Here is a 12,869-nt window from a genome sequence, read left to right as displayed (position 1 = left end):
ACATAATTTTTGAATCTCTGAACAGTAAGTATAAGAATAAAGAACAATTTTATGTTATGCAATTGAGATTGATAGCAATGTGAACTCATTAACAGTCAGATACACCATCAATCTGTATAAATTATTTGAAATAGAGGTACATATGCAGTTCAGCTCTACACACGATTGGTATGAAAAAGATATCTCTAGTTTTGGAATATATTGTGAATCTGCTGAGCACTTGGCAACGCTGCCATGTTCTTCAAAGAAGGCTAACATCAGGTAGTAATATTGGATGGAGGTTTTAATTTCTGAAGTGAAACTCATTTCCCACTCAGGTCAGTAAGTCTCTGCTTTATCTTACTTATCATACCAAGAATGTGAACGATCAAAATGGTTAGTTTGCTAGAAGTGTATGATACAAGCCTCTGCATTTTATTTTCATGGAAGCATTTTGAAATTCTTACCAAAATCAATCATTTTTTTCAGTATCTTATCAAAATTCATCCTCACCATCAGAGTGGCATAATTTAATTCCCCCTTAAGTGATGGCAAGGCTTCTTGTTTGCTTTGTGCATATGCCAACAAGGGTCTTGGAATGGTTGGTTGCATGGTGCGTGCAGCTAGGTGGATTGTTTTATACCTGATTGTACTTGGAAAAAGGCAGGACTGAAGGACAGCTGTGTACCTATCAAAAGAAGCATACAGCTTGTGAGAACACAGGCCAGAGACCTGCCTTCAGACCTCCATTACTTTATCTTCTGTTTTCTCTGACTCTTTGATGAGAACTCAGCACTAAAACAAACGTCTGCCTTTCCAACTCCAATGGCTGTGTTCTGCTGATTTAAATAGCATGTTCCTTTTCCTCAACTGCTTTTGGTTGCTGTATTTCCTGATATTTATTTCTATTCTTCTCAAAGGTTTTGATCTGGAAAGAGTCAATGGAATGAATTTGTATGTTTGAAGTTCAGATGTAGTCAAATACATCGTTAAATTGGGCCCCAAAAGCTGGTGAATCCTTTTGTATCTTTCCATGGGATACATTACTAAATCTGAATTTGACCAGTGTTGCTACATTACTGTTGTACTTCAAAGGTGTTTAAGGTATTATAGATTTTGCCAAATTCTGTATACCAAATTTTGACAAACCAAATCCCCACCTGGTATTTGATGGCCTCTGATGCAAGGAGATGGCTCATACTTCCTCTAACTGTTTACATGTGGTAGCTCTGTCTTGGGAAATAGAAGTTTAAGTACTTCATTTACCAAACTTAGGCTATATTATAAAGAATTCCTCCCTGAAATTAAGAGAACAAAAAGATACGTATTAATTAAGGTTAATAAATGTGTCCTCAATTACATTCATTGTCATGATAGATACAGCTAATATGAAAGTTTGGTTTGTTTGTCAGCCGTCTCATTCTTTTGACATTGCAGTTCTTAGTGTCACTAGTAGCAGAGATCATTTTCAATGCAGATGTGGCAATTCAGGCTTCATGGCTTTATTGCTGCCTTTACCGTTTCAGATTCGTATGTGGTACAGTGTCACACTTGGAAAGATTGATGTATACATGAATATAGCTGCATCACACAGTTCAGTTAAATTTAATGAGACTGGCAAACTGCCAGCTCTTGTGTAAAGTATGTAAAGAACATAAACCTTGCTCCTCTGCTGAATAAATTAAGTTATTGTTTATTGTTTTATAGTAATTTATTTTACTTATTATATACTTGAGCTTCAGATTACCTCTACAGCAGTAGACTATCTCAAATGTGCATAAAAAAAAAAGTACATGTGGGATGTGCTTGGTCCTGTGATATGAAGAGGAGTAGCCAATGCTCAAAAAAAAAAAAAAAAAAAAAAAAGAGATAGGTTCCTGGATGTTTGCGCTTTTTTTTTTTTTTTTTTTTTTTAATTTGTGTTGATCAGGGGGCAAACTGGGGGCCTTAGCATTGGTGTGTCTTGACACAGCTTCTGCAGCAGTGTGCACTCAGCCAGCACTTCCGTAACACTTTAAGTTCCTTGGCTGAAAGTTGCTGTAAATGTGAAATTGCTATCTGTAACATGATAAATGTATTGTTTTCCCTCACAAGGTTCTTGAAAGTGCACTGACCTGAAGCTAGCTAACTGCTTAAGTAAAAAACATATGAAAATCTCTACCCCAAAAAGCTGCTCGAGAAAAATCATACTGTGTATTTTTATGCAAAATAGAACAGATCATAATTTCTAAATTTGAAATATATCTAAAACCATTTCTCTTACTTTATTGAAGATAGCTAACACATTGCCACAGATTTTAAAATTTTGTTTTCTTTTTGGATTGATTTTGTTGAGATTTTATTCCTTTTTGACACTATCTCAGAAAGATCTGTCTCAGACTTTCAGGAACAGTGGAGAAATGGTAGGGAAAAAACCCACAAAGTGCTGTTTGCTTTGATTTCATTATTTTGTTTTAGATACTTAATTTACAATTTTTTTCTTCTTTATTTTATTGCACATTGATAGGATGAAGCTACAGTACCAGAGTAGTTAGTCAACTTTTAATTTAAAGTTCATCACGACATTAGGAGAACAGAAGAAAGAAAACCTATGTCAAGTTTTAACATAAAGATTGAGCTGTGTCTTTGGGAGCTGTAGTAGCAGAAAACTTAAGGCAGGTCTAAAAAGGATTAATGACAGTGAAGAAAGTAAATAGAGATTGTATTGCCCAGTGCCCAAAAGTGTAGTAACTTTAGGTTTCTGTCAATAGAAAACAATTTACATCTTGCAACATCTGACACTTCATGACAGAAGACCTGTATTAAGACTGTAGTAAGAGGTACCATTAATTGATAGCTTGTTTAGAAAATCACTCTATCACATCCCATTACTGAGGCCATGGTATGAAAGGGTGACAAGTTTCAAGGAATTTTTCTCACCGGCGGTTTTCGGCAGCCACTAGGTGACAATGTTGATCCAGTTTCACAGCTGTCTGATATAGCTGTTACTAAAGTTAAAGGAATCACTTCAGGGGCTCTGAGGTTCTGTTATCCACAATTTGTGTTCTTTTATGGACTGCAGTTGCCTTTTTCCTTCAGGTTGTAATTGCTGCTAATTTTGTTTTAGTCTTCTGATAATTCAGCTTTTGGTAAATGTATCTGAAAATTAAGTTACAGCTTTTGCAGTTGCCTTGCAAACTCTGGAAAGTCAAACATACACTTGCTTCTAAGTGCTCTACTGTCTTGAAGGCAACCTTTTACGATGTGGCGATTGCCACATTCTTCCACTACTTTGTACTACTACTGATAGGAACGGGTTGCAAAGGTAGGTTTTATACAGATGTGTCAGGTTCCATAGTCCTTCTCCCTGGTCATATGAATCCTAGCTGAAACAAAAAATATTAATATCAGAGGCACTAACCTTCTGACCCCTAAATAGATGACAAGAACAAATGATTCAAGGGGGAAAAGGGAGCCTGTAATCCATCGCTGCTGACACTTCCTTCCCTAGAGATCAAGGCCATTTAAGAAATGGCTTTGTGTGACATTTTTTTCCCCCTGGACTGAGATGAATGCTTTGGGTGTCCTTAGCCCTATTTCTTAATACTCTTCAGAGGGAAGAGGTTTCAATCCACTTTTCCCAGAGAATGTACTTGTATAACGCAGTGCCATTCAACTTTAATAACTATAGGTTGTTAAAGGACTGGATGCTTGATGGTCAAACAAGAAAGTCGTAAGTAAAGCTAAATGAAATCCGAACGAACTTCTGTCAGGAGCCTCAGATTTATTTTGCCTGAAATGAACTTGCCATGTCAGTCATTAGCTGTGTGCCTGCTGAAGTGACATCAGTGCTGCTGCCCATGGGCGATTGTTTGGATAAACTGAGAATATGCTGCTGGGGAAGGCATTCTGAGAGGGTACGTCAGGGAGCAAATTGCCCCTGGGAAGGAGTTCAGTATAAATAGCAGCCATGTGGCCATTATGCAACTAAAGCAATTTGTTGTCACACACCCATTATTGAGTGTAATCTAAATTTAATTGGAGTCAATGTAATAGCAAAATATTTACATGGGTTCTAGCAACAGGCTCTAAGCACTTTTGAAAATTGTTTTGTGTAGTGCTCTGAAGAGAAAAAGCATTAAGATAAACAGCATTACTAAGATAAACTTAGCATTACTAAGCAGTACGATAAACTTAGTATTATCAAAGGAATCATTAGATAGGCATTGTTAATTTTTCAGTGTAGTCATTTCACCTGTTGGCAGGCGAAAGTAAAATCGTGTAATTCGGGTATAATTACACCTGTGTGGATCTTAAGAGTCCGAGAAAACCAGCAGTCTTGTGAAGCCTCAAGATCTATTTTAATAATTCCCAAAACAGTGCATTTACACGTAAAACTGGTATGAGAATGTATTTATATTGTATAATTGACCCTGAATTAAGGATCTTCAGCCAAAACTCATGCAATGTAATAACCAAATTGTATTCTAAAATTCATTAGTTTTCCACTGAGATGCTTTTCCTCCCGCTCCAATTTTGAAACAGTAGGGAATTTAAAATAATGCTACAATGCACAGTGGTTTTCTTTTCTAGCTTTACCAAAAATAACTGCAAACAGCTTAATGATATACCTAATGAAAACAGGTTTTCCTTTTTTGGAGTGGATGTAGGAACAGGCACTGAAGAATAATAATCTACTCTGTCCAAGAGTATTTGTGACTCATTGTTTTGATGATGGTCTTTGTGATAACAAATGCTAAGGGCAAAAAGGGAGTATGAAAAATTTCAACCATTCCACAGCACTGGAGGGTGTAAAGGTTGGTTTCTTCAGAACTGACTGTAAGTCATTACCTAGGGAAGTGGTTTAAGTGTACCTGTTAATACAAGCAAATACTGAATGTTATATGCCATGTGATCAGACCATGTTTCCAGCAATCCAGTACGCCAGTTTTCCAAGAACCCAATATTCATGTTACTTCAACTAGCAGATACATACCCTGTATGTGCATCATTTTTTTTTTCCCCACGTTTCATAGGAGGGCCATGTGAGACACTTAGGCCTTTGTGAAGATACCTGAGCAGCCTGCTGTATATAGAGAACAGATTTTAAAAAAAAAAATTTTTTTTTAAAAGCAAAAATGGTGATTATCACCTCTCTGTTTCATGCTGACATCCTACATTATGTGCCCTTTAATAAGGGTCCTGTATGTTTGCAGCCACCGTTTATTACAGTCAAATTTCAGGCACTAGTCACTTAAGTATATTGCACTTGCTTTAGTGGGAATTATCCCATTGTTCTAAAGGGTTTTTCCCCCGGTTGATTTATTGAATTAATGGAAAAGTGAAAAAAAAATTCCAAATACATTAGAAACCAACTGCCAGTAAGTGAAACACAAACCCATGAAAATGCTTGTCATGGATGCAAGATGCTGTGACATCAAATTTAGGGGAACTGGGAAACTTGGAAGATAAATGTGGTAAGAGCTGTTGAAATAAAATGCCTGCATGTTTCGGCTGTGAATGGGCATGACACATTCCAAACCCAGGAAGAGCCTGCCACTGGCTCCAGTAGCATATGAAGTAATTTGGGTGTGGGATGGAATTGTAAGGTCAAAACAAAGTGCCTAGTTTCTAAGCCTCCCTTTATGGTTATTCACATAAACGTTCTAAACAGTGCTGTATGTGTATTAGTGTCGAGTGGGGGGGCGGGGGGGGGGGGGGGAGCAAAAGGAAAAAGCAGTAAACTCCTCAGATGCATGAACTCAAACAATGGATCTGGAATAAACTCTACCTGTAGATCCCAGACAGAAAGACAGCGTTAAGCCAAACAGAAGTTGTTCAGATAGAACAAACCTTTTTGCTTCAATGTTAAGAAAATCTTGACCATTTCAAGAAAAAAAGTGATTCACCTAACATTCTGCTTAATAAATGAAGCCTGCAAATATTTGCCATGTTAATTGAATTGCAGTTTACACAGAATTGCAGTTTACACAAATCTACTCAGTGTATTACAGTGAACTGTTTAAAAATATTTTTTGTTCTTGCTCAATAATTCTGAATATGATTACTTGTCTTGCTAAATATTGAACCAAAACTTGTAATTTTTTAGTTGCCATTAATTCCAGCAGTTATTCCTATGTTAGCAAAGGATGTGAAAACAGATATATTCACTAGTTTGCACTCTGCAGGCATGATACAGTAACACTTTCTGGCATCTTTACAAACTCCTTTGGGAATGCTGTTTGCATGTTTCATTTAGATAGCTGATGTATTTTCCTGTCTTCGCACGTTGTTAGCAACTGCAGCATTATTTATGCAATTTGATTGAGTGTGTGGCTTAAGCACAGCATAGTGCCCTTACCAGATAAACAGTTGCATGTTGCTCTGGAGCCTTTAGTTAGCAGTTCCAACTTTCCCCTTTTCAGAAGGTTTTTTGGTTTTGGTTGGTTTGGTTTTTTTTTTCCAGATAAAAGTCAAATGGTTCAGAAGTGATACATATGATGCTTTTTTAGTGGTATGTGAAATACTGCCATGGAAGACATTCCCTCTTCTTTCCTCTTATGAGGACAGAAAACATGTTCTCTCAAATACTTTTTTTTCCCCCTGTATTCTGTGCATCTTATTTAATATGTTGGTTGGTATAAGCAGAAATGTTTGCTAATTGCTCATTTTTTATATTTGTACAATTAAAGCTATACAGTAAAGCAGTTTACTATTTTACCGACACTAGCAAACTTTCAAGATGACTGTGTTCCAATGCACAGTTATAACTTCATCCACTTCACCTGCATATTGAATGTTGTTTTGGTATAGCTTATGGTCTATATCAATTCAAATTCGTTGAGTTGCATGGCCTGTTCTTTATGGCAGGATGGAAAATGCATATGTAGTTTTATAGGCACAAAAGAGGGTGATAAGCTTTTGGTGTTAATGATTGATTTTATTTTGGGGAAAAGAAAGATATAATTTAGAAACTCTCCATGAGAGATTGCAGAGTGCATTTCTTCTGTAGTATTCTGCATTAATATGAAATGGTGGTTGCCTTTTAAAAATTTGAAAAGCTCAGCGCAGAGAAAATATTCTAAAAATATCTAAGTGCATACACCACTATGTTCCTATGTGTTTCTTTGAAATTCTTTCCTGCAGAGGTTATTTATGTAGAATAACATTTTTAAAAGCCAGAGAAATTCTGAATGTTTGTGTTCACCTGATCAAAATGTCCACTTAAATCTGAAGACACAATTTTATTCTGGTCTGCACCGGAGTGTAATATAGCCTTACTAAGCCCTGCTGTTTCTAGGTTATATGGTTCACTTCCTGCAGCAGGGATGCAACACTTTGTAGAAAGCAAATTCTGTGCTGCACTTTGAGTACTCATAGTGAAGAGTGCGATACACAATTGGAGAAGGTGGAGTGGAATATTACTGCTGCTGTGGAGTGTGGGAGGGTGGCTCAGCCGGCACAGGCCAAGTTCCTCAGGGGTGTTGCCAGTGCTCTCTAAGGATGTCCCTGTGACACACTGCCATTGCGGTCTCTCTTTTCATGGCCTGTCCCACCATAAATTTTGCAGGTGACCAAAGCAGTAAGACTAGCTGTAATGTTTTAGATGTCACATACAATTCGGTTAAAATAGTTCTCATTTCAGCTAGCGCTTACCAATTTGAAAAAAATGTCCAATGTTGGTTAAGCTGTAGGATTCACCATGACGTTTGACAAGCTATTTCAGCGCTTAAATTATTTTTACTGTTAGATTTTGAGCCCTGTTTCTAGTCCGATGTTCTAGTTTCTACTTCCAGCCCTTTGTTAACAAATTTCTCTTCATGTAGATTCATACAAGCTGTGATCTTGTCATTCCTTCAGTTCCTCTTTATTAAATGAAATTGATTAAGCTCCTTTTAAGATACATTTTCCAATCCTTTATTTGCATTACAGTTGTTTTTCTGATTTTTCTGCAGTTGATTCTTCTTGATTTGTAGACATACTGATATTGATACTGAATTACTGAAGCTTATCTAAACATGGAAGTAAATAAATCTTTCTATGCCTAAATGATATTCCCTGTTTTAACAAGAAAAGATACCATTAGCCCTTTGCTGCAATGATGTCATACGTGGGAGATCATTATTACTGGATTATATGCCTTCTCTGAATTGAGTCCTCAACCCATCTTTTGTTTCTATATGTACGATCTTGCTTTTGATTGCTTGGCTCTCCAAGTAACCCACCACTCTCTGCATTTATGACTTCCCTCTTCTTGTTCCCCACTGTGTATCATTTGCTGACTTTAACATTGCAGTGGGAATGTTGTATCCCAGGTCATTAATTATTTTCTAGCACAGGGAAAAAAAATCTCTGTTCCTTTCCTTGTCTCAGTCTAAAGATCCATGCTGCACTTTGTTACTAAATTGTGTAACCCTCTACCCATGGTGCATGTCCTTTCCCCAAATCTATCTGTGCTTCAGAGGTTCTTTCAGCAGTTCCACCATACTCGGTGGCCATTCCGTGTGTGGAGGAACAAGTGACTCATCCTGAATTGATGTCAATTTACGTTGACAAGTGGTGATGTCTCAGATTGGCATTTCGCTGCTAGTGCACAAGAGAGAGGACCAACAGTGAAGATATGTTACAGACAGTAACATGTCTCTTCTGAAGCTGAGAATGTCACCAGCAGTGAGCATCGACAGCTTGACTCCTATTGCTGAAGTGCTTTGGCAGGGGCAAGAAACACTTAGAAATGTCCCTGTAAGCTTCTGCTGTCTTTGATTTGGGTGTTTGTGGCTAGAAATGAGTCTCATCTTACAGAAGTGACAGCACATGGTAATTGCAAAGCCACCTATCAGAAGAAAGCTAACCACCAACTTTGCTAGGGATATTATGTGCTTTAAGAAGGAACCCCACTCAGATGACAAGGTGCTAGGTAAAAAGCTAAACAGTCTTTAGTGTCTTCAGCAGATAACCTCTAATACCTAGCTCAGGTCTGGGGCTAGGAGGAGCATTTGCAAAATATGTCTTAAATTGAACTGCCAACAGAAGACATTCAGAGATCTCCCATCTAACCAGCCTAACTTTGCCAGACCAGATGGGGTCACAGCATGAAGTGCTGTTCTTGGAGTCTTGTGAATAATCAGGTTAGGGAGAAAACAATATGCTTGAGTCACCACCACAATTTTTCTCTGAGGATGGGGTGCACAAGAAAAGGAGGAAAGAGAGTACATCCTCTTCAAAGCTGTTGCACAAAATCCAGTATATCAAATGTCAGTAGTAAAACTGGAAGACAAGCTCTGGAAATTTCTTAGGATTTTAATCAGAAATCTGTAGAACTGTGAAAGAGATCAGACTTGGGTGAGTATGAATGTTCAATAAGCATCCATTATTTCAATTTCACATAGAACGCTTTTTTATTGTTCACTCTCTAGGAAATTCAACAGTATTTAAAATTATTTTTACTGATTATATTTTCATTCAAGTTCACCTTTAAACGTATTCAATAAGGGATACATTCAGTGGCTGGCCTAAATAATCATTGTGGGTTTGCTGGCAGGAAACTCCTGAATCCGAGGAAGAGATGGCTGAATTCGCACGCAACATGGTCCTACCAAGCCCATGGGGACACAAACTCACGCAGCTTCTGAGTGAGAAAAGAATTGCTAACATAGTACAATTGTTGTTCACCTCTATATATTCAAAAGTGTAGGATTTGGTGATATAAATCTTCTTGCTATAAGAACTCAGATTTCAGTGGAAAAATGCTAAGTTAAATGATTTTTAAAAAACTTAGAAACTGCTTTTCACATGAGTAGATGGCAGCAGAATGAAACTGGCCAGTCAATACATCACCATGCTTATTTTTGAAAGGAAATTAAATCAAAACTTGCCTATCTGAGGACCAAGACTTTGAGCCCTTGGATCTGTTTGTAGCATGTTGACCATTGGTGTTGCCAGTGCATGTGCTTTTTTGTGGTAGAATAGTTGGATGTTTCTGTTTAAGCTAGTGGTAGTGAACAGCTCATTGTATCTTGTGGTTTTTGGAGGTCTGCCTCCCCAACAGTGAGCCCCTAGAGTCGTATTGGCTTAGCTTTATTTGGTAGACCAGCTTTTTTGAGAATTTCAGAGCCCATGCTACTAAAATAAGTGCAATTATTACTCCAGCAATTAAAATGAGGTCTCGCCAAAAGAACTCAAGACACTTGATTGGGAGAAGCCTCTTACAAATCCCCAGTTCATTCCCAGTCAGCTGACTCAAGGGCTTCATCCTCACGGGAACTGGGGTTGCACATCTGATGTTTTCAAGAGACAGTGCAGAGAAGTCTTCTAACCAGAGTTTTAGATACAGAATATGGCAGTCACAGTTCCAAGGATTGTCAAATATTTTCACTTCCTCCAGGCTGCGCAAGCTGTCCAGGACACCGGGAGGGACTGAGGTCAGGCTGTTGTTCTGTAGATAAAGCCTCTTGGTGTTAACGGGCAAGACAGGCACTTCCGTCAGCTTCCTGGAACTGCAGTCTATATGCCAATCCGTCATTTCTCCTGGTGACTTACAATTGCAGGAGGGAGGACAGACTTCAGTTTGGGTCACGTGGAACAGCAATGACATGGCAAATCCTGCAGCAGTGATGAATACTGCCTTGTTCATGCTTCAGCTACCCAGAGAATAAGAATAATAATCTGATAAGTATGATTCATTAGCATGTTTCTAAATGCAGCACTAGAACACAGCTATTTCTTTCTCAGGATTACTCATAAGGTTTAGGTGTTAAAAGAAAATCTTTAGTTTTCTGTATTTCCCACAGAGCCATTCTTCCTGACATTAAGTAGCATAAATGGCAGTGAGCATGGTGCTTCCATTTTGTCTGTAGTTCATTGCTTTTCCTTCATATTGTATGAAATATATTATTGTTCAAAGTTCTGGAACAGATTGTCACCAGGAGACAATGGTAAAAACTAGGTTAGTTTTAGGCAAAGATTTTGATTCAGTCTCTACATCTTCATAGGTCTAGTGTTAAAATTGTGTGTTGAAGTCAGTTTTCAAAATTGAGATTGAATAATTGTAAATGTCTAAAAATCATCTTTCTGAGAGTATGAAGATTCTAACCAGGAAGTACATGTTTTTATGTGACAAAAAGGTTTCTTTCGCTGCCTTGTAGCTTCATGCACCTCTGCGAACATACAGTTTAAGATTTGGAAGAATAGAGAATTGGAAATTTTGCATATCTGGTACTGCTTGTCTTTTAGGCATTAAATAACCATGCTTTGGGCTAGCAGGTAATTATCCTTTTGCTATGTCAGTCTCACTTGTGTAGAGTGGGTCCCACTAGACTTCCATCTCAGTCCCTTCTATTTGGCAGTTCAAAACCTATAAAGCTATTCCCTTCCTGTATTTCCTACTACTTCTCTGCATTTAAAAATACATAGTTAGCCTTGGGACTGGATTGGAATTTGAAATATAAGAACTCCTTCGCACAGGTTGGGGAATTTCCAATCTTGAAACCATCTTTATTTATTATATTAATACATCCTATAATTATTTTTTTAAATTTGAATTAATTTACAATAAGTAAGTAGTGAAGCAAAAAATATCTGACTGTACTTGGGTACTACTTGGAGAATGGCAGATACTGTAAAAAGTGCTGAGTTTTTATACACTATATACACGTAAAGAAAAATCCTTTTTTAGCTGAAGAAGGTGAAAGCAGTTGTATAACTTTGTTTGCAGGCAAACATTAGAAGCACATTGACTATGATTTTAAAATTGGACTGGACAAAGCCTGAGAAATAGCAAGCAGGTAGAAGAGACCTATTAACAACAACAAATACAGAGTAAAAGAAGTTTTTACATACTAAGGCAATAAGGAGCTTGAATTAGATGAATGTAGAATGAAATTTGGAAAACAAATCTTCAAAATATTTTTTTCAAGTGTAGAGATATTTTAGAACTGAAAAAAAAAATTCTTCTTAAAACTTAAAATGAGCTGCAACTACTTTTTTTCTCTAGGAAGTTTCATTTAATAAAGACCAAAATTGTAGGAAAAACAGATTGGTTTTGGTTGAAATTAATTTGCTTCAATTTACTTACAAGGATTATGTAATTAGCTTTTCAAAATAAAGTTAGACAGCTTTAAATTCCTGATCTAAACACTACATTTCTATATTTTAAATTGGATTAATGCTACATAAAATTATAAACTTCATCACAGAGAAGCTGGAGTATTAATCTTAACAATCTCCTTTGTCTTTGTTAGCAAGTCTCTATTATATCTCTGGTCTGAATATCTCTGGTCTGAATCTAGATACTCATCTGTTATTTTTCCAGAAATCTACTAGAGCTGGTTTTTTCAAAGTAGACATCTTAAAAGGACAGACTATGTCATCTGACTAAAAAATAGTTAGGCAATGTCTATAGAAAAGACGGTTTCTTCTGATTTAATATATAAACAGCAAGAAATTCCAAATCCAATAGAAATAAGAACTGTGGCAAAAACGCAGAAAGGAAGAGTTGGTGAGATGCCTGACAGACACTTACCCTTATTTACTCCCTTTTGATTCTTTTCTCTCCGCTTGGTAAAGCGTTGGAGTGCATGCAGCAATTGGAGCTGACTTTTTAAAGAGTCAGTAAGGAAATGTGTTAAAGAAGATGAGCTTTTTCTATGTATAATGGGAAACCAATCCCATTGGAAGGTGCTATATATGGTTGACGTGTCACAGCATATAGTGCTTGGGGCATTTTTGTATTTTCTGCAGACAAGAAAATGCTTTTGAATTTTTTTTTTTATTGCTAATATATTTTTCCTATTAAAGCTGACAATGTCTTGAAAACCTAAAATGAGTCATCTGAAATCTAGCATTTTTTTTTTCCTCAGCTGTGATAAGCTACAGGTATAAAAATTAGCTTGAGCTTCAGCTGCTGACATATG

At 37.0% G+C, this 12,869-nt stretch overlaps 1 protein-coding gene across 1 annotated transcript; it reads right to left on the bottom strand.

Moving 5' to 3' along the window:
- Window positions 1-9,826: 9,826 nt before the first annotated feature.
- On the bottom strand, window positions 9,827-12,560 carry GP9 (glycoprotein IX platelet). The gene is made up of 2 exons (XM_010308211.2): window positions 12,479-12,560; window positions 9,827-10,598 (listed from the first exon to the last, which is right to left on the bottom strand). Exon 2 carries the CDS (start codon window positions 10,589-10,591, stop codon window positions 9,965-9,967), a length of 627 nt encoding a protein of 208 aa, XP_010306513.2. The 5' UTR covers window positions 10,592-10,598; window positions 12,479-12,560; the 3' UTR covers window positions 9,827-9,964.
- Window positions 12,561-12,869: the final 309 nt, after the last annotated feature.

This window comes from Balearica regulorum, chromosome 10 (assembly GCF_011004875.1).
Source record: "Balearica regulorum gibbericeps isolate bBalReg1 chromosome 10, bBalReg1.pri, whole genome shotgun sequence".
Lineage (NCBI taxonomy): Eukaryota > Metazoa > Chordata > Aves > Gruiformes > Gruidae > Balearica > Balearica regulorum.
The sequence above is the reverse complement of the archived record's forward strand: the minus strand, read 5'-3'. Positions and strand labels throughout refer to the sequence as shown.

What these genes read in the sequence shown, in the direction of transcription:
- GP9 (XM_010308211.2), bottom strand. Translation starts at nt 10,591, where the DNA reads ATGAACAAGGCAGTATTCATCACTGCTGCAGGATTTGCCATGTCATTG.